General features: G+C 35.1%; 3 protein-coding genes across 6 annotated transcripts; 2 read left to right on the top strand and 1 right to left on the bottom strand.

Moving 5' to 3' along the window:
- The first annotated feature begins 2,326 nt into the window (after positions 1 to 2,326).
- Positions 2,327 to 8,110, top strand: LOC114308082 (Rubisco methyltransferase family protein). Of its 3 annotated transcripts, none has more exons than XM_082901965.1 (13): positions 2,327 to 2,950; positions 3,052 to 3,127; positions 3,602 to 3,807; positions 3,949 to 4,035; positions 4,195 to 4,287; positions 4,991 to 5,145; positions 5,326 to 5,410; positions 5,531 to 5,617; positions 5,700 to 5,819; positions 6,196 to 6,297; positions 6,386 to 6,556; positions 6,687 to 6,770; positions 7,799 to 8,110. In XM_082901965.1, exons 1-11 carry the CDS (start codon positions 2,582 to 2,584, stop codon positions 6,551 to 6,553), a joined length of 1,548 nt encoding a protein of 515 aa, XP_082758091.1. In that variant the 5' UTR covers positions 2,327 to 2,581; the 3' UTR covers positions 6,554 to 6,556; positions 6,687 to 6,770; positions 7,799 to 8,110. The 3 variants fall into 3 exon arrangements, with proteins under 3 accessions (XP_082758091.1, XP_082758080.1, XP_082758100.1); XM_082901954.1 differs by having other exon boundaries at positions 6,681 to 6,770; XM_082901974.1 differs by having other exon boundaries at positions 5,700 to 5,964; positions 6,681 to 6,770.
- A 244-nt stretch (positions 8,111 to 8,354) lies between these two features.
- On the bottom strand, positions 8,355 to 11,662 carry LOC114308083 (kelch repeat-containing protein At3g27220). The gene is made up of 7 exons (XM_028253579.2): positions 11,271 to 11,662; positions 10,749 to 10,937; positions 10,334 to 10,563; positions 9,766 to 9,936; positions 9,278 to 9,383; positions 8,966 to 9,172; positions 8,355 to 8,791 (listed from the first exon to the last, which is right to left on the bottom strand). Exons 1-7 carry the CDS (start codon positions 11,481 to 11,483, stop codon positions 8,627 to 8,629), a joined length of 1,281 nt encoding a protein of 426 aa, XP_028109380.2. The 5' UTR covers positions 11,484 to 11,662; the 3' UTR covers positions 8,355 to 8,626.
- Positions 11,625 to 19,559, top strand: LOC114308080 (cytochrome c1-2, heme protein, mitochondrial). Of its 2 annotated transcripts, XM_028253573.2 has the most exons (8): positions 11,625 to 12,911; positions 14,332 to 14,395; positions 16,293 to 16,513; positions 17,351 to 17,630; positions 17,714 to 17,785; positions 18,779 to 18,895; positions 19,019 to 19,084; positions 19,167 to 19,559. In XM_028253573.2, exons 2-8 carry the CDS (start codon positions 14,342 to 14,344, stop codon positions 19,281 to 19,283), a joined length of 927 nt encoding a protein of 308 aa, XP_028109374.1. In that variant the 5' UTR covers positions 11,625 to 12,911; positions 14,332 to 14,341; the 3' UTR covers positions 19,284 to 19,559. The 2 variants fall into 2 exon arrangements, with proteins under 2 accessions (XP_028109374.1, XP_028109373.2); XM_028253572.2 differs by lacking the exon at positions 14,332 to 14,395 and having other exon boundaries at positions 12,540 to 12,911.
- The last annotated feature ends 1,019 nt before the right edge of the window (positions 19,560 to 20,578 follow it).

Genomic DNA, 20,578 nt, shown 5'->3' with positions numbered 1-20,578 from the left:
TTTTGATTTTTTTATAATATGCCGAACTTGACCTAAGTAACTGAAAAATATTGCTATATACTTTATTTGGTTATGTAAGAGTAAAATAATACGCTAAGGTTTGTTTTAGATATTCAAACATAATTTTATGAAATGAAAAAATACATATTTTTAAATAGAGATTTATTAAAATAAAAATACTTAAAAAATATGTTCTAAGATTCCTAAATCACATATTTCCTAAAATTTAGCATCCAACATATTAGGAAGTTTATGGAAAAAGTGAAAAAGAGTGAGATGAATTTTAAATTATACCCTTGTTTGGATATTTTAATTGGGACTAAAAAAAGTAAAAAAAAAAAAAAGAAGAGAAGTTAAATAAATTAATAAGATAAAAATGTCACATTCAAATTATAATTATTTTATTTTTTCTCTCACAAAATTTTAAAAAAATTTAAAAAAATTTACCAAACGAACTTTTCAGTTCTAAGATAACAAAATCCCAACTTTAAAAAGTCAATTAAAAAAAGTTTTTAACAAATAATAACTATATAACAATTGATTAATTATGAGTTGGCACATCATTTAGATTAGAGGAAAATTTTAGGAAAAATAGTCTAAGGTCCCTCTTCCATTTTTAGTAATGGAAAAGATCCACAATATTATCTTATGATATCTAAGGTTTCTCAACCCCACACCCATATATGACAGAAAAATTTGACTCTCTTAAATCAAATCTCCTGGAACCTCTTCGCTTCCTCCGAGTTCTCTACCCCCTCCCCATAGTACCTTTTCCCTGCAATCATCCTCGTCATGACATTGAAAGTAAGCTCTCAAAATCAGAAGTGAAATATGATTGCAACTTAAAATTTGGTGCAACTTCAAAACAAAAGTGCTAGGGTTCAACTCCGAGTCAGATCGTGATCTAGTTCCAAGAAAGATCAACTCGCATGTGGGCTACGCCTCTGAATCTAGGTTGAATTAGAATGGAACATCAATGAAAACATAGCTTCAAATCTTGAGTGGCTAGGTTGTATCGCGAATGCGAACTTCGATCGTGACTAGTTCGCAATTGGATAAGCTTGATTGTGAACTCATATCACAACTAGCTAGGCTTCAATGAACTTGATGTTGGCTGGCCAAAGTCATTGCGAACTGGAATCTCACTCCTACGAACTCGATTATGAGATGTGATTCGAGATTGTGAAGACACATCCAAGGTTAGGGTTTCCTGGATCATTGTACGATCACCAAAGACTGTTCATAAAAATACAACTCTGCTGCAAATAGAGAGAATTTCTCTAGTTTCAATCCAGAAAATTTCTTTGGTCTCTCTGGTTTGGAGAAATTCTCTAGATTGAACGAACATCTTCTTCTCGACATCCAGAAGGTTCTACACGAGCATTTGTACCTTGAATATGTCTATGAAGAGGCCGATGTTTACATTTTGCGAAAGAAATTGTAGCTGTAGCACACACATATTTAGTAAGTCTTGGAATTCAAAGTGGAGACAAACTGTTCTATTCATGGGGAATTTCTTATTAGAACTAAATTTAAGTGGAGAAAATGTTATTTGAAATTTGTGATTGTTGATTGCTTTAGTATTATTTTGTGGATTTGTTAGTAAAGATTGCATTGTTGGCTTATATATTACACAAAGTTAGAGAAATTCTTTGTGAATAGAACCAGTGAAATTTGTGAACTTAGAGAAACTTTCTCTAACTCTATTCACAAATTTTCTCTAGATAGAGCCACACAAATTTTTCTACACAATTTTTTTTTTGATAGAGCCACATAAAGCTACACAACTTTTCTCTATATAATTTTCTCTGAATAGAGCCACACAAAGCCATACAAATTTTCTCTATACAATTTTCTCTAGATTTCTTTGGTACTCAGAGAAATTTCAATTTTCTTTGGTTTGAACCCAGAAAAATTCTTTGGGAAGTCCAGAATTTCTTTGGAGAGAATTTCTCTGGGATTGAAATTTCTCTAGATCAATATTAAGGAATCTTAGATATTATAAAAATATTAAGGCCAAGTTTGGGATACTTAAAAAAAGTTAAAAAGTCAAAAAGTTAACACTATTTACAAAAAGTCAACAATTACAGCTGCACAACTCTCAATCCTAATTTTCCTCTACAAACCAATTTTTATAATTTTTTATTATACATTTTTCTATAAAAAGTCAAAAAATTAACCAAAACATCCATATTTTTTCCCTCAACTTTTTAGTTTAAAAAAGACAAAAAATATACTTATTTAAGACACTTCAAACAATTCTTAAATATCTTTTATAGTATAAAATCTTAATATTAAGGACCTTAAAAAAAAAATCTCAAAATTTTATCCATTTAATTACTATGCCTGGATTTTCCAAGATAAAAACAATAATAATAGAAATAAAATCCCTATTTGGCGTCTCTCTCAACGCAAGCCAAAACACCAATTTCTCTGTCACACTTCATGAACACGCGCCTCTCTCTTATCCTTCTTCCTTGAGCATCAGTCCGAAAAAGTTGAAATCGCGTTAAAATTAAAAATATCTTCCAAACCTCAGCCAGTCTTCCCACACATCTTCGAATTCGAAAGCACACTCGCCATGGACGTAGCTTATCTGCAACCCAGCAAATGCATTTCATCTCCAATTCGTCCTTCCACGCCTCCCCCTCTCTCCGTCCTCGCTAGGGTTTCGATTTCACTTCGCAGAATCCCTAGAAATTCCAATTCCTTTCGTCGTACACACATGTGCTCGGCTTCAAGTTCTGAAACCCTAGTTGCCGGAACGCGCAAAGACGATGGGAAGTCACTCGAGGTCGTGAGCAAGAAGGAAAAAGATGAGTTTGAAGACTTGAAAACTTGGATGCATAAGAATGGACTGCCTCCTTGCAAGGTTCTTCTCAAGGAAAAGCCTTCTCACGATGCGAATTATCGGCCCATTCAATACGTTGCTGCGAGTGAGGATCTTCAGGTCTGCCTGTGTTATGACAGTGATTTGTTTTTGCATTGTTTGCTCCAGATTTTTTTATTTAGTCCCTAAATTATGTTTGTGTTTGTTTTTGTTATGTGTAGGCAGGGGATATTGCGTTTTCTGTTCCGAATTCGTTGGTAGTAACGCTTGAGAGGGTTTTGGGTAACGAGAGCATTGGTAAGGTGCAGTGCAAACTTTATGATATTTCATTGATAACTTGTCGTAGAATACACCATGTAGTTAAACTTTAATATCAATTGATGTTTAATGACAATGCACTTGAGTCAATGCCAGAAGTGGTGCTTTTTGTTGGAATTGATATTTAACAACATGATTATTGGCATAAAGTTTGCATCTGTAATTTAAGCTCTAATTTTGAATTTAAGAAGCAATGCAAGAGCAATAGTGCATGCGAGATTATATGTAACCAAAAATATCACTCAAGTGTATAGGATGGTTATATGACAATTGGGTGAAAAACTGATCTTAGGATCTGCTTTTATGTATCATAAAGACATGCAAATCATATTAGAATGCCCACAAATTAAACGCCACTTATGTTTTTTTTTTTTTTTTTGGCTGGTCTACTAGCTCCTTGAAATTGATGAAAGGCGGAGTTTAACTTGTATTGTTTGCTGGGTTTTAATGCAGCGGAACTCTTAACTACAAACAAATTGTCAGAATTAGCGTGCTTGGCTCTCTATCTAATGTATGAAAAGAAGCAAGGAAAGAAGTCTTTCTGGTATCCATACATCAGGGAGCTTGATCGTCAAAGAGGAAGGGGCCAGCTAGCAGTGGAGTCACCCCTTCTTTGGACAGAAGCTGAACTTGCTTACCTGACAGGCAGCCCCACTAAGGTAATGTGCCCTCTCACTTAGATATTGTAATTTGAATGCTAGTGCTATACTGTAGGCATGCCTTCCACACAGACTTTAAGCTGACCAAATGCTTATTTTGTTCCTAAGCTTTAACACAGCACTATTTTGGTAATAATGTAGGTTGAAGTTCTGGAGAGGGCTGAAGGGATCAAGAGAGAGTATAATGAGCTTGACACTGTTTGGTTTATGGCTGGGTCTCTGTTTCAGGTCACTGTCTTTCTGTATTATAGCTAATAATTAAATATAAGATAAAATTTTATAAACTCTAAGTGATTGGATTTCTCTTCACGGATTTAATATGTTCTTTTATTTTGGTTGTCGGAATTCTGTATTGTATTGTTGCAAATTTTGTTTGCATTTTTGCAGCAATACCCATATGATATACCGACAGAGGCCTTTCCTTTTGAGATTTTTAAGCAAGCTTTTGTTGCAGTTCAATCTTGTGTTGTCCATTTGCAGGTAAATTTGTTACTGTAACTGAGAATAATGAGTGATATTGCAGTGCCACTAGCATCTGTGAATTTGCATACTTAACTTTCATTCAGCTGAATTTATTTTGTCAGAGCAACAAGTGTCGTGTCTTTTGGCATCAAGACCTTCCACATGATCTCTGCATATTAGGCTTGAACTTGATTATAATGTTAACCTACAGACATTTATTTGTGTCAATCCATACGCTCCCTGTGCTTTCTGTCATTTTAAATGCTGAAGATATGCAGAAGTCATTGTTATCATAAAAGTCACATCTTGTCCTTAACACATTTTGGCGTAAGCTGCATAGTTATGGTTAGTTCTTAGGAGTACTGTTCTTGCTCCGGATGGGCTTGAAGCTAGTTTCATCTTGCGTGCACTATCACAACTTGCATTTTATGGATATTCATAAGTTATCACTGATGCTTGATTAATGTGGTCTGTGCGTTGATGTCCTATTAAATTGAAGAGTAATTACCATGTTGTAACTGCATTCATTATTAACAGGAAACTGAATCATGTTTTTAACCATGTTTACTGAAACCATTCAGTTTTGGGTTTTGTAGATCCAGTGATGCTTTTGTTTATTAAGAACATATCAAATTATTGTTATTATTTTTATTATTATTATTTTAGTTTCCTTTATTTAAGTTCATTACTAATTTAATTATTTAATTCTCATGTAACACAGAAAGTCAGTTTGGCTCGTAGATTTGCGTTAGTTCCTCTTGGACCCCCATTGCTAGCTTATAGAAGCAATTGCAAGGCAATGTTAACTGCTGCCAATGGTGCTGTTGAACTGGTTGTTGATCGGCCATACAAGGCTGGGGACTCTATTGTTGTCTGGTACTACATGTGGCTTTACTGATATCACCTAACTTGCTACAACGTTTAGTTGCTCTTGTAATTCCTTGGGCAATGAATATCTTGCCTTGTCATTCTTGCTCAATGATATCTATTATTTATTTAGTTTTTTATTGATGCAAATTTTTTACTGCACAAGTTGGGTGCTGATACATTTTGTAGGTGTGGGCCACAACCCAATTCAAAATTGCTTCTGAACTATGGTTTTGTTGATGAAGATAATACTTATGACCGCATGGTGGTGGAGGTGATAGTTTGGTCAACTTATTATTTAACTGCATTCTTCTTGGTTCATGTTGGCTACTTCTGTGATTTAATATATTTTGCTTCATTTTTATTTGTACTTTTATTTCTTGACTTTGGTCAGGCAGCTTTGAATACTGAGGATCCTCAGTATCAGGACAAGAGAATGGTTGCTCAAAGAAATGGAAAGTTATCAGTACAAGTTTTTCATGTATGAAGTTGATCTCTCTATGAAATGACCTTTAATCTTACGGTTACCATAGCCAAAGTTTATTTAAGTTACTCCTATCTAGGTCTATGTGGGAAAGGAGAAAGAAGCTGTCTGGGATATGCTTCCTTATCTACGATTGGGATATGTTTCAGATCCTTCAGAGATGCAATCAGTCATATCTTCTCAAGGTCCAATATGTCCGGTAAGTTATTCTTGTTCAATTCACTTTTATGATGCATTACATACAATTCTGTCAGGGGCTAGGAATACTTCTATTTTCTTTGTTTTCCTTCTTTTTTGAGGTGGTCAGAGTGGCGATATGGCATTATGGAAATAAAATAAAAAGCGTAATTTTTCTCAGCTCTTTTGCTTCAGATTTTTGGCTTGTCATTTTTTTTGAGTGGGTGGTGGATCTACTAGCTTGTGGTTGATTCATTGCTGTCCTGTCAGCTTCATTATTCTCGAATTTGGAAAGAGAAAAAGAGAGAAAACAGATTATTCTCGGATTGAATTAATGCTGATAATATGAACATTGAGTGTTTCTTATGGCTGGGTAACATTTTTTTTGCATTTTGTAGGTGAGCCCTTGTATGGAACGAGCAGTTTTAGATCAACTTGCTGATTATTTCAAAAGAAGGCTAGCTGGTTACCCTACTACTCTGAGTGAAGATGACTCTTTGGTAACTTGGGCAATTATTCAATTTGTGGAATAGTTGGATCTTTTTGTGACTTCTTGAGCTTTAAATGATATACCTACGATTATCTTAGTTGGCAGATTTTAATTTGGACCCGAAGAAACGAGTTGCTACTCAGCTTGTCAGATTGGAAAAGAAAATGCTAAGTGCATGCTTGCAGGCAACTGTTGTTTTGATAAATCAGTTACCAGATACCACTGTATCTCCATGCCCAGCTCCTTATGCCCCTAAATTGAGATGAAAGGTTTCTCTCTCTCTCTCTCTCTCTATATATATATATCTATGTGGGTGTGTGCACATGTGCCCACAGTGCAGTTGCTGCCTCCATACTTAGTCAACACATTAATACTAAAGATGCTCTTCTGCAGAAACAGCCAATCTCTTTGAAGATCTTTCAAACACTTTGAACTTCTTTGCAATACATGGTTATATCAGTTCAAATGGGAGAACAATAGAAGGTCAGTAAAGTAATCCTTGTTCAGTGCATTAATACAGTTCTTGTCCATGATTGTCTTCAAGCCATCTAAAATATGCATGTATCCTCATTTAGACTTTTAAATTCATTGGTTTTTGTAAGATGCAAGACTTTGACTCTCACAAAATAGAAGTGAAAAAGCAAGTACTGCATCTACCTGCCGAACAATCACTTGGATCCTGCCCTAGTTTGATTCTAGTGTTGTTGAAAACTTGGGGGCAAGATGTTAAATTATTGGTAGTGTGCTTGGGCGTCCCATGGAAAAATGTAATCATTCCATAGCAATCTAAGGTACAAGTGTTTGTGTTTGTGTGTATTGGAATAGGGCATTTTAAATAGAGAGATGGAAATGGGCAATGAAAAGGATAAATATCACCGTCTAAAGGGAATACGAAAATGTAGATGGTGTGATTTTGTGCTATTGTAAAAACAATCTTGCACACTCATCCATCTCACCTATTGTTGTTAATTGACTCATTTCAAACTGCATGCGACAGAGAATCACAGTACAGAAATCTTTGAGATGTTCATAGGCATCACAAACAAACTACTGTTGAACCAGATATACCTGTTTAATGTAAATTGCTTGAGAGATTGATGGTGTTGGACATCCATGGTGCAAACCTTGCTTTTCTATCTTGGGTTGCAGATCGTTGAGTAATCAACAAGAGTTATCACCGACCACTTTCTCCTGAATTATCATTCAACTTCATTTGTGTGTTGATCAAGCTGCTTTGTGCTGTATATTGAAATTTAGAGCTCGTTTGGGGTGTACTAAAATAGTACACTTTTTATCTTTATCTTTTTTGGGTCACATACCTCCCTACTTTTTTGCACATTTTTTTTATAAAAAGTCAAAAAGTGTATTTATTTAGATCATCCCAAACAACCCCTTATTTGCGTTTATGAAGACATATGGGTCTGGTAGCATGGTTACTAAATTTTCTCCTTTCCTAGCCTGGTCAAAGTAGAACTTCTATGCACTTGTTTATTGTACTATTTGTTTTGCAGGTAGATCTACTAAGATGAGGACTATTTCCCGTAACCAAAAAAATGGAATTTCATCAGCTTCTGTCATGGTAGGCATCACAAAGATTGATATTTGTGTGGCATGAAATTTGCAGTGGAGACGAGGGAACTTGTTAATCGTCTTTCTCATAAGGTTCATTTTATGTTCTACCAGCTATACTGTTGACACACGTGTGATATCATAACTCTGTAGTGTCTACATTCCTCATGGTAGAGATGCTCTGGCCCCATGTAAACTGGCTGTTCTTTGTAAATGCTGACTTTTATGTGCAATGCTAATTCAGTCATTGTTCATACCCTTTGCTCAGAGAGTATGACTGTATTCTATTTGAATTAATCTTTTCTACAAGTCTTGCATAGCTGGATAAAAAAATTTAGGTTTGATTCCTCGGGGCATAGTGTGCAAATGACAAATTTAATTGAGAAAGTAAGTGGATGGAAGATTTTCATAGAATACGATGAAGAATTATAATCTCATCACCACACAGAAGAGCCAAGTTTTGAAAGTACATCAAATCTGATCTGAATGTGATCTAACTTGAGATGAATGAAAAATTTTATTTATTTTTATCTTCATAGTGATGTCTAATATAAAATTATTATACAAGATCTGTAATTGAACATGCGCCTCTGAATACAATTCTCGAAGAACAAAATAAATAAATAAGAATAAAGATCTAGACTAACTTCACCTAGCCTGGGAAAAGGAAGAATTACAACAAAAATGAAACAGCTTTGAAATGCATGAGGGAGAAGACGGGATTGAAACAAATTTGATATGATTACAATGTGTAGTCAGACAAGATCATATCACAAGCTCAGCTTGGTTCTCCACAAATCTCCAATGACCTTCCTTGGTTGGGGATTATCGGGTCCTCTGTCCCGCTGTCCAGACGTAAAATACAACCATCCATCCCAAAAACCGGCCAGAGTAGTTTTCACACGGTAGGGAAGCCTTCCAATCACTGACCATTTCTGTAATTGTCGAAGATCACGAATCTCAGACATTATTCCCAAATAGTATAAAAATATAAAACTAAAAACTAAAGGCCGATAAAAACTGCATCTGAGCAATATCTAATCTAATAAGACCAAAAATCGTTTAAAAAAAAGTAATAATGCTTTCAAGTATTACGTAAAGTTCCATACGTGTGAGCGTAGATCAAATCGGAACAATTCTCCAACCAGGATCATCCTTTTTGTCACAGGGTGCTTTTCAGTTGTGCCTCCAACAATGATAATGGAATTATTGACAAGAACCCAAGAACATTCTATATGGGAGTCAGGTTTTGGCATGGGAGGTAACTCTTTCCATTTCATTTTCTCGTCCAGCATATAAACATCACCATAAACTACCTGAATTTAATAAAAATAAAAAACAAAAAATTGAGGTCATATTTTTAAAGTCAATCCAATAACAATCATTTATTTAATTAGAAATCAGTATTTGGGCTTATATACCTCATGCCTGCGTGAGCACTTGAAGATGGGTGAACCAGGCTTGGGCATAAAATCACCCTCTTGACCACCAATAACATAAAGCTGATTTTCAACTGCAACACAAGCCCTGACAGACCAATGAACCAAAAATTACACAAAACAGAAGATCTCAAAGCGAGATTGAGCGACAATCTCAAAGCAACAAAGTTAAGGTGATAAAGTAGAAGTGGTGGCACATGTGATGTGTGTGCATAGGATCGTTTCCTTCTAGCGATTAAAAATCTAAAAACTGAAACAGTTTCCGTTCACCATTGTGTAAATGTTGAAAGAATACCACTACTAAACACCATTTTCCTACTTCTCAATAAAGGTGACCCTATTTTTTCCAATAGCCACTCCTCCATTCTGCATAACCACTACATTCTGATTTTATCTCTATCTCTATCTCATTCCGTAACTAGAAGCACACAGAACTAACAATTTTAAGTAGAAGGTGGCAATGCACAAACCTGTGTGGTCCCCCACGGGGAATGGAAACTTCAGTTCGCCACTTTTTCTCTAATGCTTTTCCATTCTTCACTGCAATACTCCAATGGTCTTTACCAGGCGAGTGGCGATTCTCCTTGCTGCCACCGATCACATGGAGTCTGCCTTTCCATATTTGAGTTGCTGGAGCGTACCTGAAAATCTCATATTAGTAACTTTCATGTTAGATATCTGAATATCTGGCTAATCCATATAGGTTTTCACCTTCAAACTGCTAGCAATGCCATTCCGGAATTGAGGATCCTGTTTGTGCCTTGAGTTTTTTTTTAATATTTTGGGAGGCACCAATCTGACACCTTTGGCTTTTGTTAATATCACTACAACATATGCTGTGGCATTTTCAATCTTGGTTTTTATCAATATTGCTTCTAACTATGCTATGGAATTAAAATAGTAGTCCGTATAGCTATGTGCATTAAATGCATGAAGATTATCAAATTCATCACTTAAATTTAATCAAAGTAGAATCATGGCATAGTTTGTTTGGCAAATTCAGCAAACAAGTGTGCCAGCCTTGATCAGGTCACATACCTAGGCACGGGTAATGGGGGAAAGCTCTGCCATTTTTTCGTTTGAGTGTCCAACACAAATGCACGAGCTGTCGGACCCCTGCATTGTGGACCATATTGTCCTGAGATCACATATACATATCTCCCATCTGTTGTGATTCCTAAATGCGAATGCGCCATTTCTTTTGGAGTATCAAATCTTCCTCCCCATGTCTTATCTGTAAAATTGTATACATCAACATGGGAGTGCACCTGTAAAGGACAAAAAGAATGCAAATCAACATGGGAAAATTCACTATACATACATACCCAAAAAAAGAAGTTAATCCTAATTCCTAAATTAATTATTCATTTTTTTTTTTTGAGAGTGCCAACAACTTTTGATTTGATTATCAGAACTGTGCAAATGATTCAGAGGAGGTGAATAAGATTCTTACATAGTCAATAGTTCCATATCCTGAAAATACATACAGAAGATTCTTAATCTGTACCGACGATCCATCCAACCGTGGCACAGGCGCTGGTGCCATCTCCTCCCATTCTAATCGGGGCGCGGCTATATCAGCAAAAGTATAGTTTAATAATCCCTCAGGAACACGTTGCTTCTTCTCTTTAACATCTGCTCTCTAATCAAGAAAATCAAGAAAAAGTATTAGTCTATAAATTCACTTTACCCAGGATTAAGGGTGCAAATGAGTGTTTGTTGTTGGTTCCAATCTTTAGATTCCCTGATTGGAACAAGGCCATGTTAATACTAATGCTAAATTCTATGCCACTTAAGCACTCCATCTACTTTGCAAATAGACAATTTTCTGCTTGGCAATTATAAAAACACTTATCCTTCTTTCTCTATTATGAACTAAAAACCCTTCGTCATCTTTTATTTTTCTTTTTCTTCCCAAATCAGACAATCCAAACGGGGTGGAAAAGTAAAAGGTTTTGAAGAAGAGGGGCCTGACCTTGTTCTGAGATGGGTCCGTGAGATTTGAGATGACTACAAGACGAGATCTGTGATTAGCCCAAATGGTGTATGAATATGTAGAAGAAGAAGAAGAAGAAGAAACCGATGCCCAGAGAAAATCTAATACCAACACTGCACCAACAAGCCCTCCCAAAGCTGCGACCACGGTTGCTTTTGTAAAAGTGTGTTTTCCTGTACAAGACCTCACCATTTCATGTAATCCTCCTGATAATAAATAACCTCAGAGAACCCATCTATCTATATATATAGAGAGAGAGAGAGATAGAGAGAGAGAGAGAGAGGAAAGAATGTGTCACAGAATTTTTGTGAGGAGAAAGAGTGGGCGCCAATGGTTTTCCTTCAATCTGGGACTCTGCCGCTGTGTTTTATATTTTTCTTCCTACACCTTCGCCTTGTACAATAAAAAAAATAATAATTTAAAATTCCAAAGTGCAAAAATCTTTTATTACTATAAAATAAATTCAGTATGTTTGGTTTGAATTTTTTGAATTAAATTTTTTGAAAATTAAATTTTTTGATTTTTATATTTTTATATTTTTAGTGAATATTTTTGAAATTTTAAACATTTTTTTTACTCATTTAGATGCACCTTACTTAGATGTATTTAAAAAGTAAAAAATTTGTGAAAAAATATTTTTAAAAATTAATAAATACATAAAAATATAAAAAATATACTGAATTCTTGTATTTTTTTTTATATTTTTGGAGTTAAGTGAATTTTTAAAAGGTTTTTTTTAATTTTTTTTTTACTTTTTAGGTATATTTACGTTAGGTATGTCTAAAAATTAAAAAAATTGCTCAAAATATTAAAAAAATTCAGTAAAAACAAAAAAACACAAAAAATAAAAAAGTAAAATTTTTTGAAAAGTGTTTCTGAAAAATGATAACCAAGTATACTGATTATTATTTTTTATTTTAAAAATAAATTAAAATAGTCTATACATATATTTGACTCAATAAAAAATTATTTTAAATAGATTTAATAAGTAAATAAATCAAATTTAAATATATTTTAAAACTTGTTAAAATTTTAAATTATATTTGAATAAATAACATATATAAGATAAAAAAAAAAAAGCTATTCAAATTTTAATCATTAATAATTCATTTGAAATTGACTCGTAAACCTTAAGTACATTTCAAAATTAGGCAAGTTTTTAAGTAAAATTTAAATAATCTAAGAAAGTCCAAATTGTTTATGATTAAAAAAATAATAATAGTATCAAAAAATTTGATAGAACTTTTTATTACAGTTTACGAAAAAAATAATTTAAAGAAATTTTAAAAATTAATATATAAAAAAAAAAACACAGAGTGGAAAGATGATTTTAATTCCAAGCCCTAGCCTAGCTTGTGAATGACAGATTGTACTGGCAACTGTATTTCCGGTTCAACCGTAGATCAGACCCCGTATTTGGGCTACAGGCCCAACCTAATCAGAATTTTGTAAGCCTGGTCTTCGATGAAAGTGAAAGAGAGAACTAGCTGTTTGTGTGTGGGCGTGTGTGTTCCGCATTGGATCTCTGTCTCTCTTTCTCTCTCTCTCTCTCTCTCTCCCTCTCTCTGTGCGCGGACTAGAATCGCCGTCGATCTACCTCCGTCCTCCAGCACCGTCCCTGTGAGTTTTCTCTCTCTCATCATTCTCTCTTCACTTCTCTCTTCATTGCTCTGAACGATTTCACGATCTGCTCTTTTACATCATATTAGGGTTGTGTGTATCTATATATATATACGAATGTAAAAGCTTTTTGGTATTCGTTCAATTTCTAGTAATATTGTACAAGTAAACATTTTGAATTAAAGTAAAGGAAAGGAAAATGAATCACTTTTCCTTTTCCCATTTTATGGGAAGATTGCATGGATAAGATAATCATGTGCTTTTTAGATGGAAATGATTTGAGGTAAATGCTTAATTCAATTTCAACGAAACAGTTTTATGCAACCTTTGGCGCTTTACTCAGCTGAGTGTGCTTTTGGTTTAAATGGAATCTACAGATTGTATCACATATATTCTTGTACAAAGATTATTCGTCATTTGAATTCACAAATCGAGATGAGAGTATACAGTGATTCGTTATTTGCCAATGCGGAAGTGTAAATTATATCAATCGAGGCTCTGATTTGTCTGAATGTAGTTTCTATTGAGGTTTATTATGAGAGAAATGGGGAATTGTACTGATAAGATACGTTTGGGTATCTCACGCTGAAATTTATGGCACCAATGGGATTTTCTGTGGGTTTTGAAGGTAGAACTTTGTAATCTGTTAAGGGTGTGCTGAAGCTGACTTTCATCATCTGTTAAGGTGCTAAAGCCAATTTTTTTTCCAAAGCTGACTTATGTGATTGGTTTTAGAATCCAATGAAATGGCTGTCATTTATGTGGTGGTCCTGTTTGTAGTATGATAATAAATGCCTGCTTTTTCTGTGGATTATAGATATGAATTCTGTTTGAGTTGGTGTTTTGTTGTTCTGTTGGAAGGGGATGTACTAGTACCAGTTTAATCTAGTTTTTTCATTTAGAGTTTACCACTTTTCAGACATTTTTTTTTTTTTTTTTGTTGGAAATTTTTACTTACTCATATTTGTTAACAGCACCTCCTAGGTCTTTCTCCCTATTTGTTAATCTAGTTTTTTATTCTTTCGCTAACTTCAGGCTCTTCAATCTCTCAACCTCAGTATTTCAATTTGAAAATCTTTTTTAGCACTAGTATTCTGGTCTATGATAGATAGTTGTTGCTGAAAAGTAGAGATTCTACTTTTTCAAGATGCATAAAAAATTGCCCGTGTAACATTGTATTCGAATGGCATTTTCCTTAAGGAAGCCTTTTTGTTGTTGTTGTTGTTGTTTGGTCATTTGGGAGGTAAATTTTGGTAACTGGTTGCTACTTTGACCTTTTCCTGCCTCATGGAATGGTTTCCAATCTTTCTCACTGCCCCTGACCATCCTGTGATAAAAGCCAAAATTGAACTTTTTTTGATTCCATAAATTTTGTTTATTTTCATTGAAATTGTGTTTCTTTTGGTGTACTAATGAACAGATTGACTAAAATGGCTGGTAGAGCATTCCACCAATTACTGATGCGGAGACTTCAGTCTCAATCTGTAAGGATCTTTTTGTCTTTTGCATTGTGTTATGTGGGTATCTAACTAATGCAATCTTGTAGCTTGTGAACTTGACTGAATTTTCTTTATAAGTGTATAACATATTAACATCTTTGGTTCAAACTTTTCTTAAGGCCCATTTGACACGGCTGAGTTTTTCTTTAGAAGCAAGTATTTTGTTTTGGCACTGTGAAGCACGGACACGTCCCTGAAGCTTGTGTATGAGTGTCGGACATGTGTCGGACACGGACACGCGTACGACACGCTGTGGACACGTGTCCGACACTCTCCCCTACGTGTCCCTTTTTTTTTCATAATTTTTCAGAGTCGGACACGAGGTTGGACACGATTCAGACACACAGGTGGATCGAAGAAGCCCTAGAACTGTTGGAGAGGAGAAAGAGAGAGAGCCAGATCTGAGACAGATCGAGGGGAGAGAGAGGGAGATAGATCGAGGGAAGAGAGAGACAGATCGAGGACAGAGAGAACAAGTCCTAACCTGTTCTTCTTCTCTCTTTCGCTTCTCTGTTCTTCTGCCTTCGTCTTCGCTTCGTCTTCGTCTTCGTCTTCGCATCGTTTTCCTCTTCCTTGGTCTTCGTCTTCCGTCTTCCGTCTTCTATCTTCTATCTTCTTTCGTCTCTCCTTCTGTCTCTCTCTTTCTTCTCTTCCTTTCATCTGATTTCATGTCTCTCTCCATTCCACCCTTTTCTTTTTATTCTTTTTTTTTTTTTTTCGGTTTGTTTTATTATTTATATCCATATTTTTATTCAAATTTATAAAATAAATTATTTTTATTTAACAAAAAAATCAATTTTTATTAAAAAAAATTTAGATAATATATTTATTAATTTTATTATTATTGTAATTTTATAAGAATTAATATTGTTTTAAATTTTAGATATAAAATAAATAAATAAAATTATATATATTAAACGTGTCCCCAACGTGTCGTGTCCCCTATTTTTTGAAAATTTGCTTATTTATGTGTCCGTATCGTGTCCGTGTCCGTGCCTGTGCATCATAGGGCACTGGAACTAGTTGTTTTGGGCTTTTGGTAACCTGACGAAAAAGTTTTTTTTTTTATTTTTAATTTTTAATTTTTAATTTTATTTTAAATTTTGGGTGGTAGTTTTTTGTTTTAAACTGTTTGGTAACACAACCAACTTTCAAATTGTAGGATGGGAGATAGATATTCCTGCATTAGGTTGTTAATCAGAGATGTGATTTAAGGGTTTCATCGCCATAAACTCAAAATTAAACTGAAGAGAGAATCTGCAAAAGTATAAGATGTACCTTAAATTCTGTTTGTTTTTCTGAACTTTCATTCAATCTTTTTAATAAGTAAAGATAGACATTGTATCCTTGGACATGATAATTAGATGAATACGATACTAAGTCACATCCCCACACCCAACACCTCACTCAAGTCCATGTAGCATAGCTTCTAATAAATGAATCAATCAATATCTGCTCAACAATTCTCTCTTATCAGCAGTAGTTGTTTGTTTTGGTATAATGAGCTGAATTTTAGTAGAATATAATATGAAGTTAGAGTGTTATTTGTCATAACTGTTATACTCTGTGGCTCTTTCCAATTTATTTCCAAGAGCTTAATAGATAGTAGGGTAGTGGGTTGATTGTTATACATGTAAGTCAAACTTTAAAAAGGGTAAAAAGTTTTGAACCAGTGGCTATGCATGTTGCAACTGCCTATAAAAGTTTTGGTGCTGAACTTATGTTATCTTGGTTGGGCAAGAGCATAATTGGATAAAATGGAGACATTAGTATAGCCTGTGATTAGGTTATTTATAGTTTCTTCTTTTCATACTTGACATTTTAGTCCTTGATTGGTGGTCGTCAACACCGATAGCTAATGGTATCTGCATGAACTCTTCAGGCCCGTCCGGTTTTGTCGCCCATTGTTTCAAAGAAAGATCAAGAGGGAGTTGGATCTACTGGCATGAAGTCCCTGAGAGCATTTGCTCTTCTTGGAGCAGGTGTATCGGGGCTTTTGAGTTTTGCAACAATAGCATCCGCTGATGAAGCTGAACATGGTTTACCGTGTCCAAACTATCCTTGGCCTCACAGTGGCATTCTCAGTTCATATGACCATGCTTCGTGAGTATCTGTTGAACCCATGAAATGGTTGTCAAATGCTCTCTCTTAGTTGCAGTTGAGCTCAACTTTGCCCTCATAGTAAACGACCTGTGGACTGCTTGTTAAATCATTGATAAAACTTATTGCAGATTGGTCAACCCTTGAATTGAAACAATTTGGTCTCTATCTTTACAACTCACTCTAGTTTGTTCGTATCTTGTTTCACTCCCCTGGTTGTGAATCTCAGATCTTCCATTATTTTAGATCATAGACACAATTGCTTCTTTCAACATGTTAGTACACAATACTTTCATCCCATTTGCCTTCTCTCTCTCTCTCTCTTCTTCTTCTTCTTCTTCTTTTTTCACTTGAAAAATATGGGGCTCGTTTGGTTTGTATTTCTGAAAAATTTTTGGGAAATTTTCTCTACAAATAAGTTTTTAAAAGTAATCAAACCAAAAAAATTTTCCCAAATTTTTTTTTCAAAACTTGTAAATCAAACAAGTTTTCCAAACAAATCTCTCTCTCACACACATCAAATCAATTACTTTTTCCAAAACTCTCTCTCAAAATAATTTTCCAAAACATCTTTTGAAAAAAACCAAACCAAACAACTTTTCGTACTTTTTATCTCTAAAACACATCTCCCAAACACAAACCAAACATACCCATGACTTCCTAATTCATCCTGCAGCAGGGAACTGTAGAATTATTTTGCTACCTGATATCTTTTAAATAGAGCATTTATTTTTCATAGAAGCAGCATAATGTTTTTGATTCACTTGCTTGCAGTTATTTGGATTTTTCATACTACCATTATATCACTAATCTTTTATATGTTCAATGTTACACGAGCAGGATTCGTCGTGGTCACCAGGTTTACCAGCAAGTCTGTGCTTCCTGCCATTCCATGTCCCTAATTTCATATCGTGACTTGGTGGGTGTGGCGTATACAGAGGAGGAAACAAAGGCTATGGCAGCTGAGATTGAGGTGGTGGATGGGCCTAATGATGAGGGTGAAATGTTTACTCGCCCTGGTAAACTGAGCGATCGTTTTCCTCAGCCATATGCAAATGAACAAGCTGCTAGGTTTGCTAATGGAGGGGCATATCCTCCAGATTTAAGTCTTATCACCAAAGTAATTCCTGTCTTCTATTTCTAATTTTGTTCGAGGAACTTTATTTATGTATCCTAACAATTTCATGTTATTTGGCATTTCAGGCTCGTCATAATGGTCAGAACTACGTATTTGCTCTTCTAACTGGTTACCATGATCCTCCTGCTGGTGTTGCAGTAAGTTCTGCTTGGTAGTCTTTTGTGAACTTTCTTCTTGAACTCATGATTAAAAAAAAAAAAAAAAAAAAATTTCTTCTTGAACTTGCTGTGTAATTGTTTAGTATATGCACATTTGGATTATGATATTGACTGCAATCATATGTAGATGTTCTGTGATGATTATGACTTCGGTTAATGAAACCAAAAAAATATATATATAAAATGAAAATAAGTAAACTGCAGCTATTGCCACAGCACCGGTGGCTGCTATGGCAGGTCGCCTAGTCCGTGAGGGGGGATTAAAAAATGATGACCTCTCTATTGAGTTTAGCTCCGAAATTAGCCATGAAATCTGCATAGGTATGCTTGATTTGAATTTTGTGCCTTTGTGCAATAAATCTACAATCTTTGCCCAAGGCTCTATAGGTGTTCCTCTATGTATTTGTCTTGACTGATGCAAACAGCATTGGTAGAGTCCAACTCCACATTGAGGTCTTTCATTCCTCTGCTGCTGTGTCAATACCGGCACCGGAAAAAGAGTCCTGCATTTGTAATGATATGTGCTGGGGTGTAGTTTGGTATGTGTGGGGAACTGAATTGATTTGTGCCACTTATGGATGGCAACAGAGCTTCTGCCGTCTATTAGAATTTTTTTTTTGGTCTGCATATATAAGCTATTGGACATTTGCAGTTGGTGCAATACACCTTTTCTTCATAATTAGTGAACTATTGTAGGCTTTCATGGTGAATAAAAATAAGTGGATTCAAAGGTATGCATGGGCACAAGCTTTCCTTTGCACAATACATATTGTGTTCTTTCTACACAATCAGTTCTGTTTGGTGAAACAGGCCACCTCTTTAAAGGGAAGATGTCTCTATTCCTTGATGCCATTCAAAGAACTTCACACATTTGTTGTCATGTTGACTGTGCCTAAAATGCCCACATCCTTAGAGACTGTTTTTGTAAATTTAGGTAATACCTAAATCAACGAAGTTATACTGATATTGTAGATCCGGGATGGGTTGCATTATAATCCTTACTTTCCTGGGGGAGCTATTGCGATGCCTAAAATGCTTAATGATGGTGCTGTTGAGTATGAAGATGGTACCCCTGCAACAGAATCTCAGGTTGGTTTCCCTCTCACTTTGCCTTGGGGTTATACAAGGCTCCCATATTTGACTTGTACAATATTGTGCTTGTTCTCAGAAGTCTTATTATTAAGTTCGTATTCTCAATGGATATTGGTGCAGATGGGGAAAGATGTGGTGTCATTTTTGGCGTGGGCTGCCGAGCCAGAAATGGAAGAGAGGAAACTGGTATGCTGGCTCCAAAATCATTACACCACATTTTATAGAACTTATATTTATTTCTGACGGTCATGTGCTTTGCTTAATGCAGATGGGATTCAAGTGGATATTTGTACTGTCATTGGCATTGCTTCAAGCTGCTTATTATAGGCGTATGAGGTGGTCTGTTCTAAAGTCCCGGAAGCTGGTGCTCGATGTTGTCAACTAAATCTCCTCTTTTTCCTCCTAGTATAATGCTTGTGGGATGACTTGCATTGGCAATAATTATCTTCTAAAGCAAACTATGTTTTATTTTTCTTCTGCTGCAATGAATTGGTTCAACTCGTCCATGTTGATGTGGGTGACCGGAAGGGTCAAATTTTCAGTTGACATAGAAATAAGTGACTCGTATAAATGTACGTTATTCTTTTTGAATCCTGATCTGGTTAGTATTGTTGTTGAATGCAAAATTTTCTGGATGGTATCCACTGTCTTTGTACTGTTAGATCCTATTTTCTTTTTCTGTGATTGTGATTGGTGGTGAGACAACAAATTGCTGAACTCTGCGACATATATCATGCTATAAGGTGTGGGTTCAAGTCTTTATGTTGTGTTGCATCTTGTATTTGTGAAGAGATTTATGGAGGCAAAAATTTTCCTGTCTTTTCTCTGTAACAGAGAATTTCGTTAGTGAGCTGCATGTCGTCTTGGATGAAAGTGAAGACTATTTTAGATTATGTTTGGATCTTATTATTGAGGAATTTGTGTAGAAAAAAGAAAGTGAAAGTAAAAATAAGTAAAAATTAATTTTTATTTTAATTTTGTCCTCGCTTTTTCTTTCATTTTTTAAATTCCTACAAAATTCAAGATCCAATTATATAGTCGTTAGAGTTGAAACTTGGAAATAAGATTTGTTACAAGTTTATACCCTACAGATAATTGTATAAAACAGACAGTATTACTAATGAAAAATTTATAATAATGATTACAATAATTAATAGTGATAATAATAATTCAAGTAAATTTTGCCCAATAGATAGATTGTCTTTGTCCTTGCCAGTGCAATTTAGTTGTATAGTCAAAAGCTTTCCCATTATACCAAAGCGCTTTCATTATACCAAAAACTATAGCTAGTAGTTAGGGTGCAATTTTATTTCCTTAAAAGGGTGTAGTACCAGTGCCACAACCAATTGTGACTCAGTCTGGGGGCCCAAACTGGGTCTCTGCCACAACATGATGTTGACCCAGGCACCAATGCTATCAACACCTGCAATTTTATTTTCTTGAAAGGTACAACACCAACACCAGCGCCCTCAGCACCTGTCTGCAAACAATCCATGCTTCCAGAAGAGGTGAACCTATGACTTGCTATGATACTTAATGGTAGGATCAAGAGCTTTTAATATAATGGGAAAGCGCTTGTTCCTACAATTTATACTTGCTTCCCCTTGTGGGATGGCGAGAAGCATTACCAAAGCCTCCGGTGTTATCAATTAACATAATTAAAATTTGGGTGATTTGTGG

This window comes from Camellia sinensis, chromosome 1 (assembly GCF_055761805.1).
Source record: "Camellia sinensis isolate YWXY chromosome 1, ASM5576180v1, whole genome shotgun sequence".
Lineage (NCBI taxonomy): Eukaryota > Viridiplantae > Streptophyta > Magnoliopsida > Ericales > Theaceae > Camellia > Camellia sinensis.
The sequence above is the reverse complement of the archived record's forward strand: the minus strand, read 5'-3'. Positions and strand labels throughout refer to the sequence as shown.

What these genes read in the sequence shown, in the direction of transcription:
- LOC114308080 (XM_028253572.2), top strand. Translation starts at nt 12,756, where the DNA reads ATGAAAGTGAAAGAGAGAACTAGCTGTTTGTGTGTGGGCGTGTGTGTT. An exon ending in AGTTCATATGACCATGCTTC is followed by an intron (nt 16,514 to 17,350) that starts GTGAGTATCTGT and finishes TTACACGAGCAG; the next exon opens with GATTCGTCGTGGTCACCAGG. An exon ending in AAATGGAAGAGAGGAAACTG is followed by an intron (nt 19,085 to 19,166) that starts GTATGCTGGCTC and finishes TGCTTAATGCAG; the next exon opens with ATGGGATTCAAGTGGATATT.
- LOC114308082 (XM_082901965.1), top strand. Translation starts at nt 2,582, where the DNA reads ATGGACGTAGCTTATCTGCAACCCAGCAAATGCATTTCATCTCCAATT. An exon ending in TTTGGGTAACGAGAGCATTG is followed by an intron (nt 3,128 to 3,601) that starts GTAAGGTGCAGT and finishes GTTTTAATGCAG; the next exon opens with CGGAACTCTTAACTACAAAC. An exon ending in TGAGTGAAGATGACTCTTTG is followed by an intron (nt 6,298 to 6,385) that starts GTAACTTGGGCA and finishes CGATTATCTTAG; the next exon opens with TTGGCAGATTTTAATTTGGA.
- LOC114308083 (XM_028253579.2), bottom strand. Translation starts at nt 11,483, where the DNA reads ATGGTGAGGTCTTGTACAGGAAAACACACTTTTACAAAAGCAACCGTG. An exon ending in CCCCCATTACCCGTGCCTAG is followed by an intron (nt 9,937 to 10,333) that starts GTATGTGACCTG and finishes TGAGATTTTCAG; the next exon opens with GTACGCTCCAGCAACTCAAA. An exon ending in GATTTGATCTACGCTCACAC is followed by an intron (nt 8,792 to 8,965) that starts GTATGGAACTTT and finishes CGACAATTACAG; the next exon opens with AAATGGTCAGTGATTGGAAG.